Below are 23,726 nucleotides of genomic sequence, written 5' to 3'. Positions count from 1 at the left end.
TACAAGAGCAGGGATGCAATGCTGAGGCATTATAAGGCACTGGTGAGGCCCTACCTTGAGTATTGTGAACAGTTTTGGACTCCTCATCTAAGAAAAGACGTGCTCGCATTGGAAAGGGTTCAGAGGAGGTTCACAAGAATGTTTCCGGAAATGAAAGAGTTATCATATGAGGAACGTTTGATAGCTCTGGGTTTGTACTCACTAGAATTTAGGAGGATGAGGGGGGATCTCATTGAAATCTTACAAATGTTGAAAGGCCTAGACAGAGTAGATGTGGAGAGGATGTTTCCCATGGTGGGGGAGTCTTAGACAAGAGGTCACAGCCTTAGGATAGAGAGGCGTCCATTTAAAACAGAGAGGTGCAGAAATTTCTTTAGCTAGAGGATGGTGAACTTGTGGAATTTATTACCACATTCAGCTGTGGAGGCCAGGTTGTTGGGTGTATTTAAGGCAGAACTTGATAGGTTGTTGGTTGGACACGACATCAAAGGTTACGGGAAGAAGGCTGGGGATTGGGGCTGAGGAGGGGAATAAAAAGTATCAGCCATGATTGAATGGCGGAACAGACTCAATGACCAAATGGCCTAATTCTGCCTCTATGTCTTATGGTCTTTTAGAAATGAGCAACACGGTAGTGTAGCAGTTAGCACATTATAGCGGTAATGATCACCGATCACGGTTCAGTTCCTCTCACTGTCTGTAAGGAGTTTGTATGTTACCCCACGACTGTGTGGGTTTCCTCCAGGTGCTCTGGTTTCCTCCAACATTCAAAAGACATACAGAACTGTGCAAAATTCTTCGGTGCATATATGCCTGTATATAGTATAGAGTGTTGGTGCGTGGCCAAGTGGTTCATCTAGTGATCTGAAGGTCGCTAGTTCGAGCCTTGGCTGAGGCAGCGTGTTGTGTCCTTGAACAAGCCACTTAACCACACATTGCTCTGCAATGACACCGATGCCAAGCTGTGTGGGTCCTAATGCCCATCCCTTGGACAACATCGGTGGCGTAGAGGGGAGACTTGCAGCATGGGCAACTGCCGGTCTTCCATACAACCTCGCCCAGGCCTACGCCCTGGAAACCTTCCAAGGCGCAAATCCATGGTCTCACGAGACTAACGGATGCCTATATAATATAATATAGAGCTAATATATATCAACTGTATATATTTCAGGACATTTTGACAGCAAGAAGGTGGAGATGTTGTGTTCCATGAAGAATATTAAGGATACTAAGATTATTAAGACTTTTGCACAGTACTGTAGTAATTTTATGTATTGCCCTGCACAGCTGCCACATAAAAATCAAATTTCATGACATGCATGAGTGATGATAAGCCTGATCCTGATACGGGTCTCTATTGTGGACTGAGAGCAGGGAGAAAGGAATCAACATTGGGAAAAACAGAAGGGAGAGGGGAGGGAGCAGGAAGCAGCATGGAGACATTCTGTAATGATCAATACACCAATTGTTTGGAATCAAATGGCCTTGTCTCGTGTCTCAGAGCTGGGTGTGTCTCCACCCACGCCACCCCCCCATCCCGGAATTTCTCTGCCACCTGTCCCACACCCTCCTGGACCCCTCCACCCTCACCATTCCTAACATCCTTTGCTCCCGCCAGATTTACAAATTCGCTCTCTGATCCACATTGGCGAATACAGTACTGGCCAAAGTCTTAGGGACCCTGGATTTCCAGAAGGTGTTCAATAAGGTGCCACATGAAAGACATCCATAAGATAAGAGTGCATAGGGTTGGGATGAATGGAGGATTGATTGACTAATAGAAAGCAGAGAGTTGGGATTCATGGGTGTTACTCTGGTTGGCAATCGATGGTGGACAGTGTGTTACAGGGGTCAGTGCTAGGCCTGCAACTGTTCACGATGTACATTAATGATCTGGGAGTGCTCTGAGTGTAGTGTGTCTAAGTTTGCTGATGATACTAAATTGAGTGGAAAAGCAAATTGTGCAGAAGATATGGAGAGTCTGCAGAGAGATATAGATAGGTTAAGTGAGTGGACAAGGGTCTGGCAGATGAAGTACAATGTTGGTAAATGTGAGGTCGTCCACTTTGGAAGGAAAAATGAAAGATCAGATTATTATTTAAATGGTAAAAAATTGCAGCACGCTGCTGTGCAGAGGGACTTGGAGGTGCTTGTGTATGAATCCCAAAAGGTTGGTTTGCAGGTGCAGCAGGCTATCAAGAAGGCAAATGGAATGTTGGCCTTCATTGCTAGAGGGATCGAATTTAAGAGCAGGGAGGTTATGCTGCAACAGGGTATAGGTGAGTTCACCCCTCGTGCAGAACTGGTCTCCTTACTTGAGGAAGGATATACTGGCTTTAGAGGTGGTGCAGAGGAGGTTCACCAGGTTGATTCCAGAGATGAGGGGGTTAGAGATTGAGTCACCTGGGACTGTACTTGCTGGAATTCAGAAGATTGAGTGGAGATCTCATAGAAACATATAAAATTATGAAAGGGATAGATACGATAGAGACAGGAAAGTTGTTTCCACTGTTAGGTGAGACTAGAACTAGGAGACGATTCAGGATGAAAATGAGGAGGAACTGCTTTTCCCAGAGTGGTGAATCTGTGGAATTCTCTGCCCAATGAAGCAGAAGAGGTTACCTCAGTAAATATATTTAAGACAAGGTTGGGTATTAATGGTTCTGGGGAAAAGGCAGATAGGTGGAGATGAGTCCATGGCCAGATCAGCCATGACTGTTGACCTACTCCTGCTCCTATTTCTTATGTTCTTATAGATGCATATTTGTATATACACCAAACACACACACACGCACACACACACATATATATGCCTCAGACTTTTGCTTTTGCACAGTACTGTAAACATGAAGGAGCAGATTTTCCACACAGAGGGAAATCCTCATTGATTTGATTTGATGTAATCTATGCATTTCACTGCATATTTTGATGTACATGTGACACATGAAGCTAATCTGTAATCTTTCAGGACTTAAAACAGAGAATCAGCGGGGGTAAAATGAGTAATGTAATGTCTTTGGCAAGTTGAAATGTTGTCTTAAAATAAAACTGAGGAGAGGAGGGACTACTCATGAGCAAAGGGAAATTTGGTCTGGGTTTAGAGGAAGTGGGAGATGCGTACATCACATTGGCATCCACCAAGGAAAAGTTTATGGGGGCTTCATGAGTTCAGATGGGCATGCAGATATTTCAGGACATGTTGATAGCAAGAAGGTCGAGATGTTGGGTCTAATGAAGAATTTTAAGGTGAATAAGTCTCCAGGACCTGATGGTATCTATCACTAGTTATTGAGAGAGGCAAGAGAGGAGATTGTTGTCTTGGTCACTGGCAGGGCAGTTGCCATACCAAGCCGTGATGTGCTGAGCCTTATCCACAACAATCTACCTCATTATGCCCTTGCACCTTGTCTGCCTGCAGTGCACTTTCTCTGCAACTGTTACACTTCACTCTGCGTCCTCTTATTGTTTTCACTCGTACTACCTCAATGCACTGCTATGTCGTGTGCCTGGCAGTCAACGAATGACACCAAGCTAGGTTGAACTGAACTGAATATTCCTGGATTATCTCGATGACTTTGTGGTTTGATGTTTTATATTCTGTGTTCTTCACTTGCTTTTTTTTTGCTGTTTGCTCAGTTTGTTTTTTTTATTGTGATTGGGGAGGGGGAGGTTAATGTTTTTCTTTGAATGGGCTCCATGGTCTTCTTCATTTTGTGGCTGTCTGTGGGAAGACAAATCTCACGGTTTTGAAATGCATAGTAAATGTACTTTGAACCTTTGAATCTTTTGATGAAGTGATTTGTAGGGATGGCAGGCGGAACAACTTTTCACTGGACCTTGCAAATGTGACATTAGTAAACCAACTTACAAATTTACCAAAAGTAGAAATATGGCCAAATAAATGGAGATGGAGTTTCATCTTGACAAGTGTGAGGTGTCGCACTTTAGGAGGTCAAAGGTATGAGGAAAGTGTACAGTTTATGATAGGACTCTGAGGAACATTGTTGTACAGAGAGATCTTGAGTTCTAGGTCTATAGCTCGCTGAAAGTGACAACACAAGTAGACAGGATGTTAAAGAAATTGTATGATATACTTGCCTTCATCAGTTTGGACTTTGAGTTTGAAAGTTGAAAAGTCATAAATTGCAACTGTATCAAACTTTGGTTTGTTGGGACCAACATTCCCTCCGATTATTTTTATAGGTGCACAGACCACCCGTATCTCTGAGCAGGAAATTTTTACATGTTCTGAAAACTGAGCAGCATTTTAAATGTTCTTTTGGTAATAGACGTTCTATGAGTATTTAGAATGAAAATTGAAAAATCACAGACTTTTGATTTTATTTATTAATTGTAGGGTATAATGAAATACAGTACAACCGTGGCAAATCTTCATACATTTCGTGAAACTCTTTCTAGCTGCGTCTAATTCCAGCTGCATGGCAACAAAGGCTATGTGCATGGGAGCATTTGAGTTAGCGCATGGCCATGTGGCCACACAGCTTAGAGGGAACTGTGACTGGGTCACTTTTGGAGTATGTGTGTGGTTCTGGTTAGTATGTTACAGGAACGGTGTAGAGGCTTCGGAGAGGGTGCACAAGTTCACCAGGATTAGAGGGTATGAGCTATAAGGAGAAAATGGTCAAAGTTGGGATGTTTTCTCTGGAGTGATGGAGGCTATGGAGAGATCTGATGCATGTTATCAGGCTAGATAACTTGAACTAGAATATAAAAGCAAGATGTAATATTGAGGCTTTATAGGGCATTGATGAGACCTCACTTGGAGTATTGTGAGCAGTTTTGGGACCCTTATTTAAGAAAAGATGTGCTGACATTGGAGAAAGTTCAGAGGAGGCTCACAAGAATAACTCCTGAATGAAATGATTATCATATGAGGCAGTGATTGATGGCTCTAGGCCTGTACTCACTGGAATTTAGAAGAATGGGGGTGGGGCGGTCTCTTTGAAACCTATTGAATGTTGAAAGGCCTAGATAGAATGGATGAGAAGAGGATGTTTCCTTTGGTGGGGAGTGTAGGACCAAAGGGCACAGCATCAGAAAAGAGGGACATCCATTTAGAATGGAGAAGAAGAAGAATTTCTTTAGCCAGAGGGTGGTGAATCTGTGGAATTCGTTGCCATGGGCGGCTGTGGAGCCCAAGTCATTGGGTGCATTTAAAGCAGAGGTAGGTAGGTTCTTGATGATCAGAGCAGGAAAGGTTATGGGGAGAAGACAGGAGAATGCGGTTGGGAGAGAGAATAAATCAGCCATGATGAAATGGTGGAGCAGACTAAATCGGATGAATGGCCTAATTCTGCTCCAATGTCTTATGATCTTATGGTCTAATTTTATAAGGTTATGACGGCTTAGATGGGGTTCATGGTCAGAATATTTTCCCAAGATGGAATTATGAAATACTAGAGGGTGTAGGTTTAAAATGAGAGTGGGTTGGGAAAGTTCAAAGGAGATTTATGAGGCAAGTTTACTTGTACAGAGAATGGTGGGTGGTCTGCTTAGGAAGGCGGTAGATGCAGACAAGACAGAACCATATGAAAAGCATTTAGACAGACACACAGGAACAATGAATGAAGAGATAATGGACCATGTGCAGGCATGGTCTGAATACCTTGACTCTGTTTTATTCCTCCTGGTTCAATCCCTTCCTAGCTATGTCCATGACATTTCACATGCTCTGGATCTTTTCAGTGACTTCAAGTTTCCTGGCCCTAATTGTCTTTACCCAGACAGTTGATAAGGTGTTGTTCCTTTAACCTGAGTGTGACGTCATCGCGACAGTAGAGGAGGCCCTGGATGGACATATCAGAATGGGAAGTGGAATTAAAGTGGGTGGGCATTGAGAGATCCTGCTTCTTCTGGTGGACAGAGTGTAGGTGCTTGACGAAGCGGTCTCCCAGTCTATGTCAGTTTCACTGATATACAGGAGGCCACACCAGGAGCACCGGACAGTGTGTATGACCCCAGCAGACTCATAAGTGAGGTGTCGCCTCATCTGGAAGAACTATTTGTGACCCTGAATGGTAGTGAGGGAGAAGGTGTAGGGGAAGGTGTGGCACTTGTTCCACTTGCAAGTGAAACCCCACTGGTTTCCTTGGCTGTGTAAGTCTAGGGAAGACACACTCGGTCCCGCCAAACCTGTGAGATTGGAACACTCCAAACCCTGGTTTGTGTGGATGCTGTGTAATTTGCTACCCTGTTACAACTCAGTGCCAAGAAATAACAGACAGCACACTAAAGGAATTATATTTATGAATTTTACTTAACAAAAGGGTTAGTAAAGAAAAGAAAGAAGAAACAAAAAGGGCCCATTATAATTAAATAGTGAAATGTGCACAAGTTGGAGCTCATCTTGAACTTCTCTATCACTCATACACTGGACCCTCGGTCTGTGTGAAAGAACAGACCACCTTCCAAACGTCGTTCACAGCCCATCTCAAATGGTCTCCCACTGGGTCGTAATCTACAGCCGGTTCTCCCCAGCATCTTCTTTCTTCATCTCCTGCCAAACAAAAACCCCAAGACTAACCTTAGTGCCCCTCAACAAAAAAAAATCGGTTTCACCATCCTAACTGAATGGTACACATTTCTCATCATCCCTTATCTTCAACAATAACCTGAACAGGCTGAAAGCAGAACAGCAGCTCTTACAGAGCTGCCAAATGAAATACCTACAGCATAACAGTAAAGATGTGAACCAGGGCATTACAAAAGGAATTGTCGCAATGAGGCCGCACTCAGGTTGGAGAAGCAACATCTTATATTCTGTCTGGATAGCCTCCAACCTGATGGCATGAACATCAATTTCTCGAACTTCTGGTAATGTCCCCCCTTCACCATTCCCCATCCCCTTTTCCCTCTGTCACCTTATCTCTTTCCCTGCCCATCGCCTCCCTCTGGTTCTCCTCTGCCCTTTTCTTTCTTCCATGGTCTTCTGTCCTCTCCTATTTGATTCCCCTTTCTCCAGCCCTGTTATCTCTTTCACCAATCAACTTCCCAGTTCTTTACTTCTCCCCTTCCCTCTCCCAGTTTCACCTATCATCTTGTGTTTATCCCTCTCCTCCCCCACCCCAACTTTTAGATCTACGCCTCATCCTTTTTTCTCCAGTCCTGATGAAGGGTCTCGGCCCGAAACGTTGACTATACTCTTTTCCATAGATGCTACCTGACCTGCTGAGTTCCTCCAGCATTTTGTGTGTGTGTTTGTTAGTTATGGTGAGAGGATCATTTTCACACCTGGAAGATGTTAAAAGTGGGGTTCCACAGGGATCAGTTTTGGGGCCGCTGCTGTTTCTAATTTACATTAATGATTTGGTTAAGCACATAACAAATAAACTAGCGAAGTTTGCAGCTGACACCACATTAGGGGGATGGGATGATAACATTCAGGCAGCTAAATCAATACAGTTAGATCGAAACAAAATCCAGACGTGGGCAGGTAGATGGCAGATTAAATTTAATGTGAGTAAATGTCAAATATTACATATAGGAAGTAGAAATATTAGATATAAATATACAATGGGGGTCTTGAATTAGAAAGTGCACTGCATGAGAAGAGTTGAGGTGTCCTTGTAGACACTATCAACATCACCATCACCATCAACATATGGACAATACATAGAAGCAATTAGGAAGGCTAATAGCATGTTGGGCTATATGATGCGCAAGTCTAGAGACATTCTCCTTAAGCTCTATAATGCACTTGTAATGCACTCAGGGTTGTACGCCTTGAGTACAGTTTTGGTCTCCATATTTTGTGAGGGGTATGAAAGTATACTGGAGAGAGTTCAGAGAAAGGCAACTAGACTTATTCCAGGTCTGCAGGGATTGAACTATGAAGAAAGATTGAAAGAATTAAATCTTTTTTGTCCAAGTTGACATAGAATGAGAAGAGACATGATAGAAGTGTTCAAAATCATTAAGGGAATAAGTAAAGTAGATGCCAGTTGCTAATTAAAAATTAATCCATCATCAAGGATATGCGTCCATAGGTGGAGACTCGTTAAAGGGAGATTCCAGACTAACATCAGGAAGCATTTCCGTACACAGCGAGTTGTGAACACACGGAACAAACCCCCTAGTTGAGGTACTTTGGAGACTTCCAAATCTAAACTCGATAGTTATTTTAACACACTATGTGAATATAAATTTGCCAAGCTTTGTTGGACCAAATGGCCTGTTCTTGTCAAGAACTTTCTAATGTTCTAATGTTCTCATTATTACCATCAAGGAGGATGTACAGGAGCCTAAAGACACACACTCAAAATTTTAGAAAACATTCTTCCCCTCTGCCATTAGGTCCAACAAACACTACCTCACTATTCATTTTTGCACTAGTTACCTATTTATTTATTTAGAACATAACACTGTTACAGCGCTAATGACCCAAGTTCAGTCCTGCTGCTGCCTATAAGGAGTTTGTACTTTTTCCCATGACCGTGTGGGTTTCCTCCAGGTGCTCTGGTTTCCTCCCACATTCCAAAGATGTACGGGTTAAGATTAGTAACTGTGGGCGTGCTATATTGAGGCTGGAATGAGCTGCCAGCACAAGTGGTGCATGCAAGCTCGATTTCAAAGTTTAAGAGAAGTTTGGAAAGGTACGAGGATAGTAGGGGTATGGAGGGTTCTAGCCCCAATGCTAAGCGATGGGAGTAGGCAGTTTAAATGGTTTGGGCATGGACTAGATGGGCTGAAGGGCCTGTTTCTGTGTTGTATTTCTCTATAACTCTATGAATTAGGGTTAGGGAGTTGTGGGCATATGATGTTGGTACCAAATGCATGGTGACACTTGTGGGCTGCCACCAGCACATCCTCGGACTGTGTTATACACTTTTTTCAATGTACGTTTCGATGCACATGTGACAAATAAAGTTAAACTTTAAAATCTGTTTAGTAATGTTTTTATGTCTTACACTGTACTGCTGCCACACAAAGCAACAAAGTTCACGACATACGTCAGCGATAATAAGCCTGATTCTGATTCCGACTGAGTGATTATCGTGCTGTTACAGACCCATACGCCATCGTCTCGTTCCTGCATCAGAGCCAGACGACGGTTACCATCAAAAGCACCTTGAACCCCATCTGGGACCAGACGCTGATCTTCCACGAGATCGAGATCTTCGGTGAGCCGGGATTCTTCGGCACTAAACCACCGGATATTGTGGTTGAACTGTACGACCATGATACCTACGTAAGTATGAGCAGTCATGCCCACTGAAGGTCAATCTTCCACAGCAATAGGTGGAGGCCGTTCAGCCCTCCCAAACCTGTTATCAGGTCAACAGGCCATTCAGCTGCATGGGGATAGGAGGTCTTGCATGCTCTTGAGCTTGTTAGGAAGCAATTAGAATCACACAGTACAGACGCAGACCCTTTGATCCATCTAAGCTTGTCCCAATTGCCCATATTTGGCCAATATCCCTCTAAACCAGGGGTTCCCAACCTGGGATCCACAGACCCCTCAGTTAGTGGTCAGGGTCCATGGCACAAGAAAGGTTAGGAACCCCTTCTCTAAACTTTTCTATCCATGTGTCTTTTAAATGTTGTTGATATACCTGTCTCACCCATTTCCACTGGCAGCTTGTTCCACACACTGGGGACTCTCTGGGTGAAAAGGTTGCTCCTCCAAGTTCAGAAGTTCAGAGTTCAATATAAATTTGTTATCAAAGTACATATATGTCACCATGTTACTTACTTACAGCTCGTTACACCATTGGCGTTTAGAGCAGCAATGAAGGTCCTCCGTCTCTGGTAGTGTTCAGGGCTCCCTTCATCGTGTCAGTAGTTTCCTCTCGATTTTCACTACTGTCAGTCGTGCAAGTCCCAGTTGGACACTCAGGAATGTCGCTGCACTCAGATGTAGGAGGAATCTTCTTTGTTGTTACCGTAACAATTTTGTTTTACCAGTCAGGGTTGTTAGCCCTGAGCTGAACCACCAAATCTGGAGGACCTGTGGTCAGCTCTTAGTCTGGCCTCTACCCTTTGACCTGTTCATCATGGGTGACCCTACCAAGAGCCAAAGCATAAAGCCCTGTCTCCAGCCAACATAGCTCTCTGGGTCATTGAGATACGCAAGCCTCCAAACCACAACAAGGCTGAGGTCATCTTGGAGGATGTCATTATATACTACCCTGAGATGTATTTTCCCCATGTTCCTCATAAATCTCTCCACTCTCACCTTTAAACTCTGCCCTCTGGTTATTCATTCCTCTATCTACTGCCCTCATGATTTTATACACCATTGTAAGATCACGCCTCATTCTCCCACTCTCCATCGTAAAAGTCCCAACCTGCCCACCCTCTCTCCATAACTCAGTCCCTCAAGTCCCAACAAATCTCCACGTGTACCCTTCAAACCCATTATATGGAGAAGGGTGTAGTTATTGTATGGAGAAGGGTGTAGTTATTCACCTGAGGTGGTGAAAGGTGCCACGAAAATGCACAATCTTGTTGTACTACCAAGAACAAGCACCCATGGAGACCATTGACGATAAGACAAAGGAACAGAATTAGACCAATATGGCTCATCTAGTCTGCTTCAACATTTCATCATGACTGATTTATTATCCCTCTGAACCCCATTCTCCTGCCTTCTCTCTGTAACCTTTAACACCCTTACTAATCAAGAACCTATTAACCTCTGCTTTAAGAATACCCAATGACTTGCTCTCCACAACCATGTGTAGCAATGAATTCCACAGATTCATCACCATCTGGCTAAGGAAATATTTCTTCATCTCTGTTCTAAAGGGACATCCTCTATTCTGAGTCTGTTGCTGCTGGTCCTAGACTTCCCCACAATAGGAAACATACTCTCTATGACCACTCTATCCAAACATTCAATATTCAATAGGTTTCAATGACATCCCATCACCCTCCCATCCTTCTGCACTCCAGTGAGTATAGGCCCAGAGCTGGTGAAGCATAAATGTCAGAGTAGTGAGTGTGTCTGTGTTTGTCCTGCCTCAGGGATGAATACATTCACTGGGTTAGTAGTTGCAGGCATCTTGTGCCCCACTCCACTGTGGCAACAGTGCAACATAGGCTTCTTCCCTAAGAAAAGATGTTCTGGTATTGGACAGTGTGCAGAGGTGGTTCTTGAGAATGATCTTGGGAATGAAAGGGTTAACATATGAGTGTTTGATAGCTCTGGGCCAGTACTTGCTGGAGTTTAGAAGAACGGGGGTGGGGGGTGTCTAATTGAAACCTATTGAATATTGAAAGGCTTGGATAGAGTAGATTTGGAAAGGATGTTTCCTATGGTGGGGGAGTCTAGGACCAGAGGGCACAGCCTCAGAATTGAGGGATATCAGACATCCCACCCTGCAAAAACTCATTTCAGGGAGGTCTCAACCAGAAGTCTCAACCTCATAGCAGTCTGTGTCAATGAATTTGTTAATTTTGCAAGACATCAGATTCACAAGTGTTTTGTGAGACAGCTGACTTCTGAATTCCGTCTTACTGTGCCATGTTCACAATAGCTGCTGTCTTGGTTGATGAGCAGGTATAGTTTTTTTCTATTTCTGAATCAGGAAACATTTTCCTGAATAGCTTGCCTGTGTGCTTACACACCTGGAATGGCAGGTTATGTTCAATGATGAAAGATGTAAAGTACACCTCAGCTCTAGTGACCTTCTCTGTCAGACTTTGGTTTTCTGCTGAAAAGAACTGTGAAATACTTGAGCAGCCTTCCCTGTGCTTAGCCTCCCTAATATGTTGTGGTCCCTAAAAGAAATAAAAGCATAATGTGTATCCTTATTACAGGTGTGCACCGCTTAACGTCCATTCGGACAACGTCCGATTGCATATACGTCCGTAGTGTGTGTGTGTGTGTGTGTGTGTGTGTGTGTGTGTCTCTCTCTCTCCCACACACACACACACACACACACACACACACACACACACACTGCCTGCAATAGTCAGGATCAGAACTTACTTTTTTACATTGAGATGGGGGATTTTAAATGAGTGATTTAGAAGTTTTGTATCTTCAAGTTCAAGTTTATTGTCATCTGGCTGATTGTCCACAAACGAAACAACCTCTGTCTGGACTATGGTGTAGCCATAATACATATATCACACACACCACATAAAACAATATATTACCATATTATTTAATAAAGTGTGATTCAAAATGCATATAAAGTGTGCAGCACAGGTGAACAGTTCGCTGTCCTAATGACGAGACCTCGGTGGGGACCGGGTATTTATTAAAATCGGTTTTTCTTCTGAAAACGGCTGCACTTAAACCCAGCCTATCGTGGGCTTTGATGTACCTGTAAGCGGAAGTGTTTCAGGGAAAAAAAACAAAGAATTTGCTTGCTGCGAGTGCGTTTTTAAAGATGTCTTAGCGGACAATTTTGGAATTTCACTTCAATTTAAACCCCGCTCTGATCCCCTTTAAGACACCAACGCACCCCGCCCATATAGGACAGCCTCGCCTAGTCAGGTTGTCACCGCCAGCCTTGGGAATTTCTTCGCCGGGCTTTTGTACTTCATCACCGACAGTTGTCCAGATCATTTCAGCGTCATTACAGACGGCAGCAACTGAACTGATGGAATATGGGAGCGACAGAAAGGCCGACTGTAAAGCCCGCCCACAGAGAAAACTGATAGGTCTACCTAGCATAAAGAGAGATCAAGTAGGATTCATTCATTTTCTTTCTTTCCTTTTTTCCCTCTCCTCTCCAAAAAATTGATTTCTGTGATATTGTATATAATTTGTGGGCATCAGGGAGCCACTATCGATATGCGGGAGACTCCCGGAACTCCCGGGAGAGGTGGGATGTCTGGGATATCCATTCAGAATAGAGATGAGGAATTTTTTTTTGCCAGAGGCTGGTGAATCTGTGGAATTAATTGCCACAGACGGCTGTGGAGGCCAAGTCTTTGGGTAGATGTAAAGCGGAGGTTGATAGGTTCTTTATTAGTAAGGGAGTCAAAGGTTACGGGGAGAAGGCAGGAGAATGGGGTTGAGAGGGATAGTGGAATGGTAGTGGTAACTCGATGCACCAAATGGCTTAATTCTGCTCCCATGTCTTCTGGTCTTATAACAGGCTTCTTTCTGTATCGCAGAGAATATGCTCAGAGGAATCCATAATTTAAACTATTCTTATAATAGAACATATAATGTGGACTTAGAATAATGTAGCACATTCTTCCTATAGCCGAAAATATGAAAAAGCGATGTTTAAAAATATTTAATCAGAGTCACAGGTAATGAATTTACACTCTGTAGTGTCAATATTCGCTCTTATTTTTGGGGGCAGGTTTGAGTAGGTTTTAACCACTTGTAATGTGAGTCATCTCTCAAAATGAAAACAATTTCCATGTTTTTTCTTTACATTTTACACATTCCCCGCCACAGAGGAATGGTCGGCAGGGAACTGGGTGTTCCCCTTGACACTGCCCTAGTGTTGGTACAGCGGGATAGCAGCTTGCTCTGACGCACTTTTGAATGGAGGGGAATGCACGGTGGTTGGTTAAATAACTAAATCACCTTTTCCACCTGAAAGTATTTTCCTCTTCAGCAGTCCAGGAGCAGATGGTTTATAGGACAGGCATGGTAGTGTAGTGATTATCGCACCACTTTACTGCGCCAACAATCGCAGATCGGGGTTTGCTGCCTCTATGGAGTCTGTATGCTCTCTTTGTGACCTTGTGGCTTTCCTTTGGATGCCCCGGTTTCCTCCCACATACCAAAGTCATACGGGTTAGGGTTAGTAAGTTGTGGGCATGCTATGTTGATGTTAGAAGAGTGGCAGCACTGGTGGGTGTAATTGGCCAACACAGGTTCGCTGGGCCTGAAGGGGCTGCCACTGTGCTGGGTCTCTAAATAAATAAATATTTTCAATCACCTTCCAGGGGTTCCTAGCCTGGGGTCTATGGACCCCTTGGTTAATGGTAGGGGTCCATGGCATATAAAAAGGTAGGGAACCTCTGCCTTGGAGTGATGTCCTCTGGAACATCACAAATATGAGAAAATCTGCAGATGCTGGAGATCCAAAGCATACAACACAGAGCAGAACGGAACAGAACGGCGCAGTACAGAGCTTTTAACCAGCAATCTCCAAATCAATCTAACCCTTCCAACTTACGTAGCCCATAGTCCTCCAGTTTCCTTTCCTCTGCCAAGTCAGGCACAAAACATCGGCTGTTTATTCCCCTTTGCAGACGCTGCCTGACCTGCTGAGTTCCTCCAGTGTTCTGTGTACGTCGAAGGTTTGCTATCTGTAAGGAGTTTGTACGTTTTCCCCGTGACCGTGTGTGGTTCTTCCAGGTGCTCCAGCTTTCTCCATGTTCCTAAGACGTACGGGTTAGGGACGGTAATGACAGTAATGGTGGGTATGCTTTGTTGGCGTCGGAGGTGTAAGGACACTTGCAGGCTGACCAACACAGTTCTTGCTGATTTGATTTGATGCAAATGATGCCTTTATCTGTCTGTTTTGATGTTTAGATGTACATGTGACAACTAAAGCTAATCTACAATCTTTGCAAAAGTCTGGTGAAGTACCATGAAGGAACAGCAGGAATATTGAAGCATGAGAAAATCTGCAGGTGTTGGAAATCCAAAGCAACACACACAAAATGCTGGAGGAACTCAGCAGGTCCGGCAACAGCAATTGGGGAAGAGTAGACAGTAGACATTTCGGGCCGAGACCCTTCGTCAGGAATAAAGAGCAAGTGTTAAAGAGTCTCGGCTCGAGGTGTGAATATTGAAGAGCAAGTTAGAGATTAGGCTGCAGAAATGTTCTGATCACCTAACTCAGAAGAATATAGAACATAGAACAGTCCAGCAATGTTGTACCAAACCAATTAAACTAGTAGCACAAAGATGAGAAAATCTGCAGATGTTGGAAATCCAAAGCAACACGCACAAAATGCTGGAGGAACTCAGCAGACCAAAAGAGTAAACAGTCGACTTATCAGGTCAAGACTCTTCATCAGGACTAGGAAAAAGGATGAGAAGTTAGAACACGAGATGTGGAGTGGTGGGGGCGGAGGGGGAAGGGAGGAAGAAGTACAAGGTGGTAGGTGATAGGTGAAACTGGGAGAGAGAGAGGGGTGAAGTAAAGAGCTAGGAAGTTGGTTGGTGAAAGAGATAAAGGGCTGGAGAAGGGGGAATCTGATAGGAGAGGTAGAAAACCATGGAAGAAGGGGAAAGGGAAGGAGCTCCAGAGGGAGGTGATGGTCAGGTCAGGAGATAAGGTGAGAGAGGGAAACAGGAATGGGAATGGTACTAATAATCAAATGCTAAATTAATCTCTTCTGCCTAGACACGGTTCATATCCCTCTGTTTCATTCCTGTGCCTGTCTAAGAACTTCTTAACTCTTTCCAATGTACCTGCTTGTACCTCCACCACCCCAGACAGCACATTCCAGGCACCCACTATTCTCTGTGTAACAACATTTCCCTCACATCTCCTTTGAAATTACTCCCTCTCACTTTAAAAGCATGCTCTCTGATATTAGACATTTCAACCCTGGGAAAAAGTTACCAGCTGTCTATCTGTCCATGCCTCTCATAATTTTAGACACATTAGGTCTCATCTCAGCCTCTGCTATTGGCCAATAACATTGTATGAAGGCAGTCCGTTATCTGCATTTACTGTCCAGCACTGATTTTGCTCATTTTCAGTCATTCTAAAGAACACGGCAACATGCTGGTTGTCCCCCTATCTGATGATGACAGTGAAACCTGTGTGGGAGATCTTTTAAGGTGGAAATGCCATTGCACTGGGCAGTCCAGTCTCTCGACCTTGGAAGTCCAGATCCCGTGGTGCAAGTAGTTGTCACAAACTGGGATCCCCCTTAGTTGCAGTTGATGACCATGATGTTTTCTGTACCTTGTCATGCCCTTTGCTCTCCACAAAGCATTCCAGAACCACTTCTTGGCCTTTAGACCTCATCTCCTCAGTCCACTGCAGCTGACTTCACATGCTAGGTTAAGCATATCCTTATCTCACCAGGGTATGAGACATGTCAGCTACCCTCACCTGCCTAAGCCTGCCTGGTAAAGTAGTGTACAGGGGTGTGCCACTGTCACATGCAAACAGCTACTTCGAGCCACAGGTGAGCTGCCCCAGAATGGGCGTAATAAACTCCATCACCAGAAGTGCTGTCCCTCTCTGGACACCCCACACACAGCAGTGTACATGGGATGAATTCTTCCGTCAATAACCATTAGGAACTAATACATAGTGTACATAGTATACATAGTGTGGGTACGTGGCCAAGTGGTTAAGGTATTGGACTAGCGACCTAAAGGTCGTGAGTTCGAGCCCCAGCCGAGGGAACGTGTTGTGTCCTTGAGCAAGGCACTTAATCACACATTGCTCTGCGACGACACTGGTGCCAAGCTGTATGGGTCCTAATGCCCTTCCCTTGGACAGCATCGGTGTCATGGAGAGGGGAGACTTGCAGCATGGGCAACTGCTGGTCTTCCATACAACCTTGCCCAGGCCTGCGCCTTTCCAGGTGCAGATCCATGGTCTTGCAAGACCTTTACTTACATAGTTTTATACTACTGTAGTAGTATTGGTACTGTTCTAATTTGTTCTGTGTTTCATTTTAATACATAATTTGCTACTTAATTAAATGACAGTTTATCTTTTTAAATCCCTTTTTAACTATTTCCATGAAATTTCGGCTAATTGGAGAAGCTGCCTAAATGTACGACTCCCAATGTGTCTCAATTAACCAGAATCCACTGTATACGAGGACTTTGATAATAAATTCTCTTTGAACTCTGAATGCAGGACGATGGCGTTTGGGCAGAAGTTCATCCATGACTGATAGATGGCAGAGCAGGCTTGCTGAGCAACACGTACAAAGTGCTGGAGGAACGCAGCAAGTCGGGCAACTCCTACCTCACGTTCTTGTGTTCTCCTTAGGGTGCCGATGAATTTATGGGCCGGTGTATCTGCACGCCCTCACTGGAGCGCTCCCCACGACTGGCCTGGTACCCAGTGCTCAGAGGGAACAGGAATGCTGGGGAACTTCTGGCTGCTTTTGAGCTTATTCCACGGGAGAAGGTATGTGAAACATAAAATCAAATGTCGACAACAGCAGCAACTTATACTTAGGAAGCTTCTGCCATGTAATGAAAAGGTGCGAAGTGACTCACTTTGGAAAGTTGAAATTGAAGGCAGAATACAGGGTTAATGGCAGGAACAGTGTGGAGGAATAGAGGGATCTTGGGGACCACGTCCATAGGTCCCTGAACGCCCCACGGTGCTGCACAAGTCAGTATGGTGATTAAGGAGCATATGGTGTGTTGGCTTTCATTGGTCGGGGGACTGAGTTTCAGCTCTGTAAAACCCAGGCTAGACCACACGGTATGTTGTGTTCAGTTCTGGTGTTCTTGTTATAGGAATGATATGGAAGCTGTAGAGAGGGTGCAGAGCAGATTCACCAGGATGCTGCTATAGATCAAAGAGCGTGCCTCGTGAAGATAGGTTGAACATACCAGGGCTTTTCTCTTTGGAGCAAAGGAGGACAAGAAGTCAAGATGATAAGAGGCAATAGATCAAGTGAACAGCTGCTGTAGAAATGGCTAATATACGAGGGCAAAATTTTAAGGTGACTGGAGATAGTACGGTGGGGAGGGATGTCAGAGAGTGATGGCTGTGTGGAATATGCTGCCGGAGTGGTGGTAGAGGTAGATACATTAGGGACATTTATGAGACTCTTAGATACATGGATAGGAAAATAGAGCGCTATGTAAAGGGAAGTTTGATCTTGGAGTAGGTTAAAAGGTTAACATAACCTTATGGGCTGAAGAGCTGGTACTGTGCTGAAATGATCTATGTTCTATGTAATAAACCACTGGAATGGAATTTAAAGAAGGAAATATTGAACAAGGGAGACATCAGGGTAGCCCAGATGGTATCAGGGTAGTGACCAAAATCTTGGCCAAAGGAACATCTTAAAGGAGGGAGGAGGTCATTGACTTAATTACTTCCAGGGATGGAATTCTGGCGCTCAGGGCTGAGGTGATGTGGAACATGGGAAGGGTTGAAGGAACCCTAACATCTTGTTGTAGGACTGATTGGAGGAGATTCTACATGGGCCATGGGTGGATTTCTCAAGGATAATAAGAACTTCGTCTCGGAGCTGGAGCCAGTGTTGGGGAGGGCAGCTGGGCTTCTAAAGGCCAACTTGTGTATTTCTCTGGGTGTGGTGGTGAGGAGATTCTTCTCAACTAATGGTTTCTGTGTCCTTCTCCTTCACACAGCGGTCGGTCCATCGTATTCCTGGCTTGGAGGTAAGGGAGAGTAACTGACTCATGTCCTGTTGAACAGTCTAGGCCCATAATGTCACACTGTTTACTCCTCTCCATAGATGCTGCCCGACCTGCTGAGTTCCTCCAGCATTCTGTGTGAAACAACACAGAACACAACAAGCAAAACAAGCCCTGTTCCTCATTCTCACCCTCCATCCCACCCACACACACAGTATCTATGCAGGGAAATGAGTAGTTGACACTTCAAGCTGAGACCCCTCAACAGAGGTGTCGTGGCAGCATAGCGTTTAGGGATGCCATAGTAGTGCAGCAGTTAACGTAAAACTATTAAAACTCAGGGTGTCAGAATTCAGAGTTCAATTCCAGTGTCCCTTGTAAGAAAGTTTGTACATTCCTCCCCCGTGAAAGCGCAAGTGTCGTCTGGGTTCTCTAGTTTCTTCCCACAGTCCTAAAATGTACCGGTTAGTAGGTTGATTGGTCATTGTAAATCGCCCTGTGATTAAGCTGGGGTTAAATAGTTGGGTTGCTGGGTGGCACCGCTCATTGGGCATTGGGCTGGAAGGACCTATTCCGTGCTGTACCTCAAAGTAAATAAACAAATAAATAAATAAATTCAGGACTCAGTGGCATCCTAATCGCTTTTGAACACATCTATCCAATCCACCTTCAGTGTCTGGGCTCTGCATGGATAACAGGTGTCTCATTGGCAAAGCTCAAAGTAAATTTATCATCAAAGTACATATATAACCCTGCGATTCATTTTCTTGTGGGCATTCGCAGTAAGTACAAGAAACACAACAGAACCAATGACCACACTCAACAGGATGGACGAACAACCAATGTGCAAGAGACAACAAGCTATGCAAATACAAAAAGTAAAAAATAATAAATAAATAAATAAACAATAAATATTGAGAACATGAGATGAGTGAGTCCATAGGTTGTGGGAACAGTTCTTTGATGGTAACAAATCCGTTTCATTTCTCGCACTAACACATTCTTTCTTTCATTCCGTCTCGATTCCTGGGACTTGTGCCTTCCTCCGCAGGACCAGTTCAGCACCCTGAAGGAGGTAAGAACTGTTGCGGCTGCCTCTTAGCAAGTGGGCCATCATTCTGATTGGTCAGAAAATAAAGGAAGGTGGGGGAAAAGATCTAGTATCGGGGTGGGACTGGCAGACATGATGGGCTGAATGGTCTTCTCCACATTCTAAGTCTGTTGGATTCGGAGGGTAGGGTTACACGTGCGGTGGGATGAAAGTGATTGATTTTGAAGGGAGTTGTGTGACAACAGGAACGTTATTACGGTCTGATCTTCGCTCATGTTGTAGGATTGGAAATCGGTTTATTATTGTCACACACACTGTGGTACAGTAAAAATCCTTGCTTTGCTTGCCATCCAGGCAGATAAATACATGTACAAGTATACCGAGGTAGTACAAAAGGAAAAACCAATAACAGAATTCAGAATAAGGTGTTAAGTGTCACCAGTGAAAAGGACCTTGGCAATTGTGGGGATGACTTACAGCGGACTGAAACACTTGAGTGTATAGACACTAAGAAAGAGGATATGCTGGAGCTTTTGAATGGTATTAAGTTAGATAAGTCACCGGGACTGGATGAGATATACCCCAGGCTACTGTGGGAAGCTAGGGAGGAGATTGCTGAGCCTCTGGCAACGATCTTTGCATCATCAGTAGGGACGGTCGAAACACCAGAGGACTGGAAGGTTGCAAATGTTGTTCTCTTGTTCAAGAAAGGGAGCAGAGATAACCCAGGAAATTATAGACCAGTGAGTCTTACTTCACTGGTGGGCACTGATTTCTGAGCATCTGGAGAGACATAACCTGATTAGGGATAGTCAGCATGGCCTTGTCAAGGCAGGTCATGCCTTACGAACCTAATTGAATTCTTTGAGGATGTAACAAAGCACATTGATGAAGGTAGAGCAGTGGGTGTAGTGTATATGGATTTCAGTAACGCACTTGATAAGGTTCCCCATGGGAGGCTCATTCAGAAAGTAATGAGGCATGGGATCCAAGGAGACCTTGCTTTATGGATCCAGAATTGGCTTGTCCACAGAGGCAGAGGGTGGTTGTAGATGGTTCGTATTCTGCATGGAAGTCGGAGACCAGTGGTGTTCCATAGGGATCTGTCTGGGACCCCTCCTCTTTGTGATTTTTATAAATGACCTGGATGAGGAAGTAGAAGTGGGTTAGTAAGTTTGCTGATGACACAAAGGTTGGGGGTGTTGTGGATAGCCTGGAGGGTTGTCAAAGGTTACAGCGGGACATTGATCGGATGTAGAACTGGGCTGAGAAGTGGCAGATGGAGTTCGACCCAGATAAGTGTGAAGTGGTTCATTTTGGTAGGTCAAATTTGAATGCAGAATGTAATATTAATGGTAAGACTCTTGGCAATGTGGAGGATCAGCAAGATCTTGGGGTCTGTGCCCATAGGACACTCAAACAGTGTTGTTAAGAAGGCATATGGTGTGTTAGCCTTCATCAACTGTTGGATTGAGTTCAACAGCCGTGAGGTAATGTTACAGCTATATAAGACCTTAGTTAGACCCCACTCAGAGTACTGTGTTCAGTTCTGGTCATCTCATTACAGGAAGGATGTGGATACTATAGAGAGAGTGCAAAGGATATTTACAAGGATGTTCAAGCAACACGCATCAAAGTTGCTGGTGAATGCAGCAGGCCAGGCAGCATCTCTAGGAAGAGGTGCTGCCTGGCCTGCTGCGTTCACCAGCAACTTTGATGTGTGTTGCTTGAATTTCCAGCATCTGCAGAATTCCTGTTGTTTACAAGGATGTTGCCTGGATTAGAGAGCATGCCTTTTGAGAATAGGTTGAATGAACTTGTCCCCTTTCCTCCTTGGAGTGACGGAGGATGAGAAGTGACCTGATAGAGGTGTATATGATGAGAGGAATTGATCATATGGATAGCCAGAAGCTTTTTCCCAGGGCTGAAATGGCTAACACAAGGGGGCATAGTTTTAAGGTGCTTGGAAGTAGATACAGGGGGGATGTCAGGGGTAAGTTTTTCACTCAGAGAGTGGTGGGTGCGTGGAACGCACTGCAAGTGGCAGTGGTGGAGGCGGATACAATGGGGTCTTTTAAGAGAGTCTTAGATAGGTAGGTGAAGTTTAGGAAAATAGAGGGCTCTGCGGTAGGGAAATTCTAGGCAGTTTCTAGAGTAGGTTACATGGTCGGCACAACATTGTGGGCCGAAGGGCCTGTAATGTGCTGTAAGTTTCTATGTTTCTATGTAAGATACAGAGAGGGAGAGGGAGAGAAAAAAAAGAGCAGGCAGTCAAATAAGGTGCAAGGCCATGACAAAGTAGTTTGAGAGATCAAGTGTTCATCTTTTAGTGTATGAGAGGTGTCCATTTCAGTTTGATATCAGTGGGGTAGAAACTGACCTTGAGCCTGGTGATACGTGTGCTCAGGCTTTTGCATCTTCTGCCAGTTGAGAGGGGAAGAAGGGAGAGCGTTCATGGTGGGTGGGGTCTGCGATTATGCTGGCTGCTTTACTGGGCAGAGAAGTTCTCACTCTCTCTCACTCTCTCACTCTCTTACTCTCTCACACTCTCACTATAATTCTTTCTCAGTCGCTCTTTCTCTCTCTCACGCTGTCACTCTTTCCAACTCACACTCTCTTTCACTCTCTCACTGATACTTTCTCACTCTTTCTCACACTCTCAGTCTCTAACACTCTCATATTCTCATCACTCACTCATTCACACTCACATATACACTCACGCATGCACACACACACACACACACACACACACACACACACACACACACACACCTGCCCACACCACACACACCCATATACACGTTAACCACAGTGTTTTGGCCCCACTTTTGAGACCAGCAGTGAGACTTGAACCCTCGCCGGAGCTAAGGAAACTGCCAGAAGACCGAGCTGCTTACCTGAACTAGTCCCACTGGCCCACATTTGACCCATATCCCTCTGAACCTTTCCTATCCACACAGCTGTCCCAGATGTCTTTTAAACAGCATAATTGTACCCATCTCTACCACCTCCTCTGACAGCTCATTTTAGACACCCCTAGCTTTAGACTCCCTGACCCTGGGAAAATAGTCCCAGCCCATCCAGTCTATCTAAATATATTTTAATGGTAATTGTTTTAGTTTATTCCTATTTGGAGTTACAGTGTGGAACAGGTTCTGCCGGCCCAGTGAGCTGCCCAACAATCCACCTCCTTAACACTGCATAGTCACAGGTCAATTTACACTGACCAATTAACCCACTAAGTGGCACACGTTTGAAACGTGGGAGAAAACCGGAGCACACAGAGGAAACGCATGTGCTCACGAGAAGGACGTGCAAACTCTTTACAGTGAGCTCCAAACTCCGACGCCTCGAGCTGTAATGTTGTCACGCTAACCGCTGCACGACCGTGGCACCTCATTTGTACCCGCCAATACAAATTCTTCTGGCAACTTGTTCCACAGACCCAGCACCCTCTCTGTGTGAAAAACTTACCCCTTTAAATCTTTCCCCTCAAACCACATTCTCTAGTTTTAGCCTCCCTTATTGCTGGTGGTGTAGTGGCATCAGTGCCGGACTTCGGGACGAAAGGTCCCGAGTTCGAATCCAGCCGGCTCCCCTGCACGCTTTCCATCCGTGCTGGGTTACGAGCTGGTGATCTCTTTGGAAACTCACCTGGCAGAAGGCAATGGCAAACCACTGCTGTAACTTGCCTCGTACGCCGTTCCCTACTACGTCAGAGAGGCGTGGAGGGAAATCGTCCGCTAACTGGAAAAACTCCGGATGCAATGTACCTTTCCTTTTATTGTGGAAGTAAAAAGTGACCGTCCATCCTATTTATGCCCTTCATGGTATTCCAAACTTCGAATCACTTCAACTTGAGTTCATTGCCAAGTCCTGTGAGGAACAGGCTCAGTGGAAAACTTGCCAGCAGCAGCAACCCAGGCAGGTTGGTGCACAAAACATAAGTTATGCACTTTTCCCCAGGGTAGAAGAGCCCAAAACTCAGGGCAAGGGTTTAGGGTGAGATAAGAAAGATTTAAAAGGGACCTGACAGACAACTTTTTCACTTGGAGGTGGGTGAGTGTATGGAACAAGCTGCCAGAGGAAGTGGTTGAGGCAGGTACAATGGTATCATTTAAGAAATACTTGGACAGGTACGTGGAGGGGAAGGAGCTTAGTTTATTGCAGGAAATTGGGTCTAGCTGGGTAGGCTCTGTGGTTGGCACTGACAGTTGGGCAGAAGGGCCTATGTCCTATTGAATTATTTATTTTGAGATTCAGCATACAGCCCAATTACACTCATGTGACAAATTAACCTACTAACCAGTACATCTTTGGAATGTGGGGAGGAAACCGGAGCACCCGGAGGAAACCCACTCGGTCATGGGGAGAACGTAGAAACTCCTTACCGTCGGCAGTGGGAATTGCACCCCA

The 23,726-nt window shown here is 44.7% G+C and overlaps 1 protein-coding gene across 7 annotated transcripts in view; it reads left to right on the top strand.

The window, feature by feature from the left end:
• Positions 1-23,726, top strand: part of dysf (dysferlin, limb girdle muscular dystrophy 2B (autosomal recessive)) — a 394,877-nt gene that overhangs the window by 232,522 nt on the left and 138,629 nt on the right. For 6 of the 7 annotated variants that reach the window (XM_063047166.1, XM_063047171.1, XM_063047168.1 and 3 more), the window contains 4 exons: positions 9,027-9,208; positions 16,911-17,051; positions 18,254-18,283; positions 19,311-19,334. In XM_063047166.1, coding sequence (XP_062903236.1) covers positions 9,027-9,208; positions 16,911-17,051; positions 18,254-18,283; positions 19,311-19,334 — 377 coding nt within the window. The remainder of the gene's footprint in view (positions 1-9,026; positions 9,209-16,910; positions 17,052-18,253; positions 18,284-19,310; positions 19,335-23,726) is intronic. The other variant, XM_063047167.1, reaches the window with a different exon arrangement.

The sequence above is a fragment of the Mobula hypostoma genome, chromosome 4 (genome assembly GCF_963921235.1).
Source record: "Mobula hypostoma chromosome 4, sMobHyp1.1, whole genome shotgun sequence".
Classification (NCBI taxonomy): domain Eukaryota; kingdom Metazoa; phylum Chordata; class Chondrichthyes; order Myliobatiformes; family Myliobatidae; genus Mobula; species Mobula hypostoma.
This window is presented reverse-complemented; position numbering and strand designations above follow the sequence as displayed.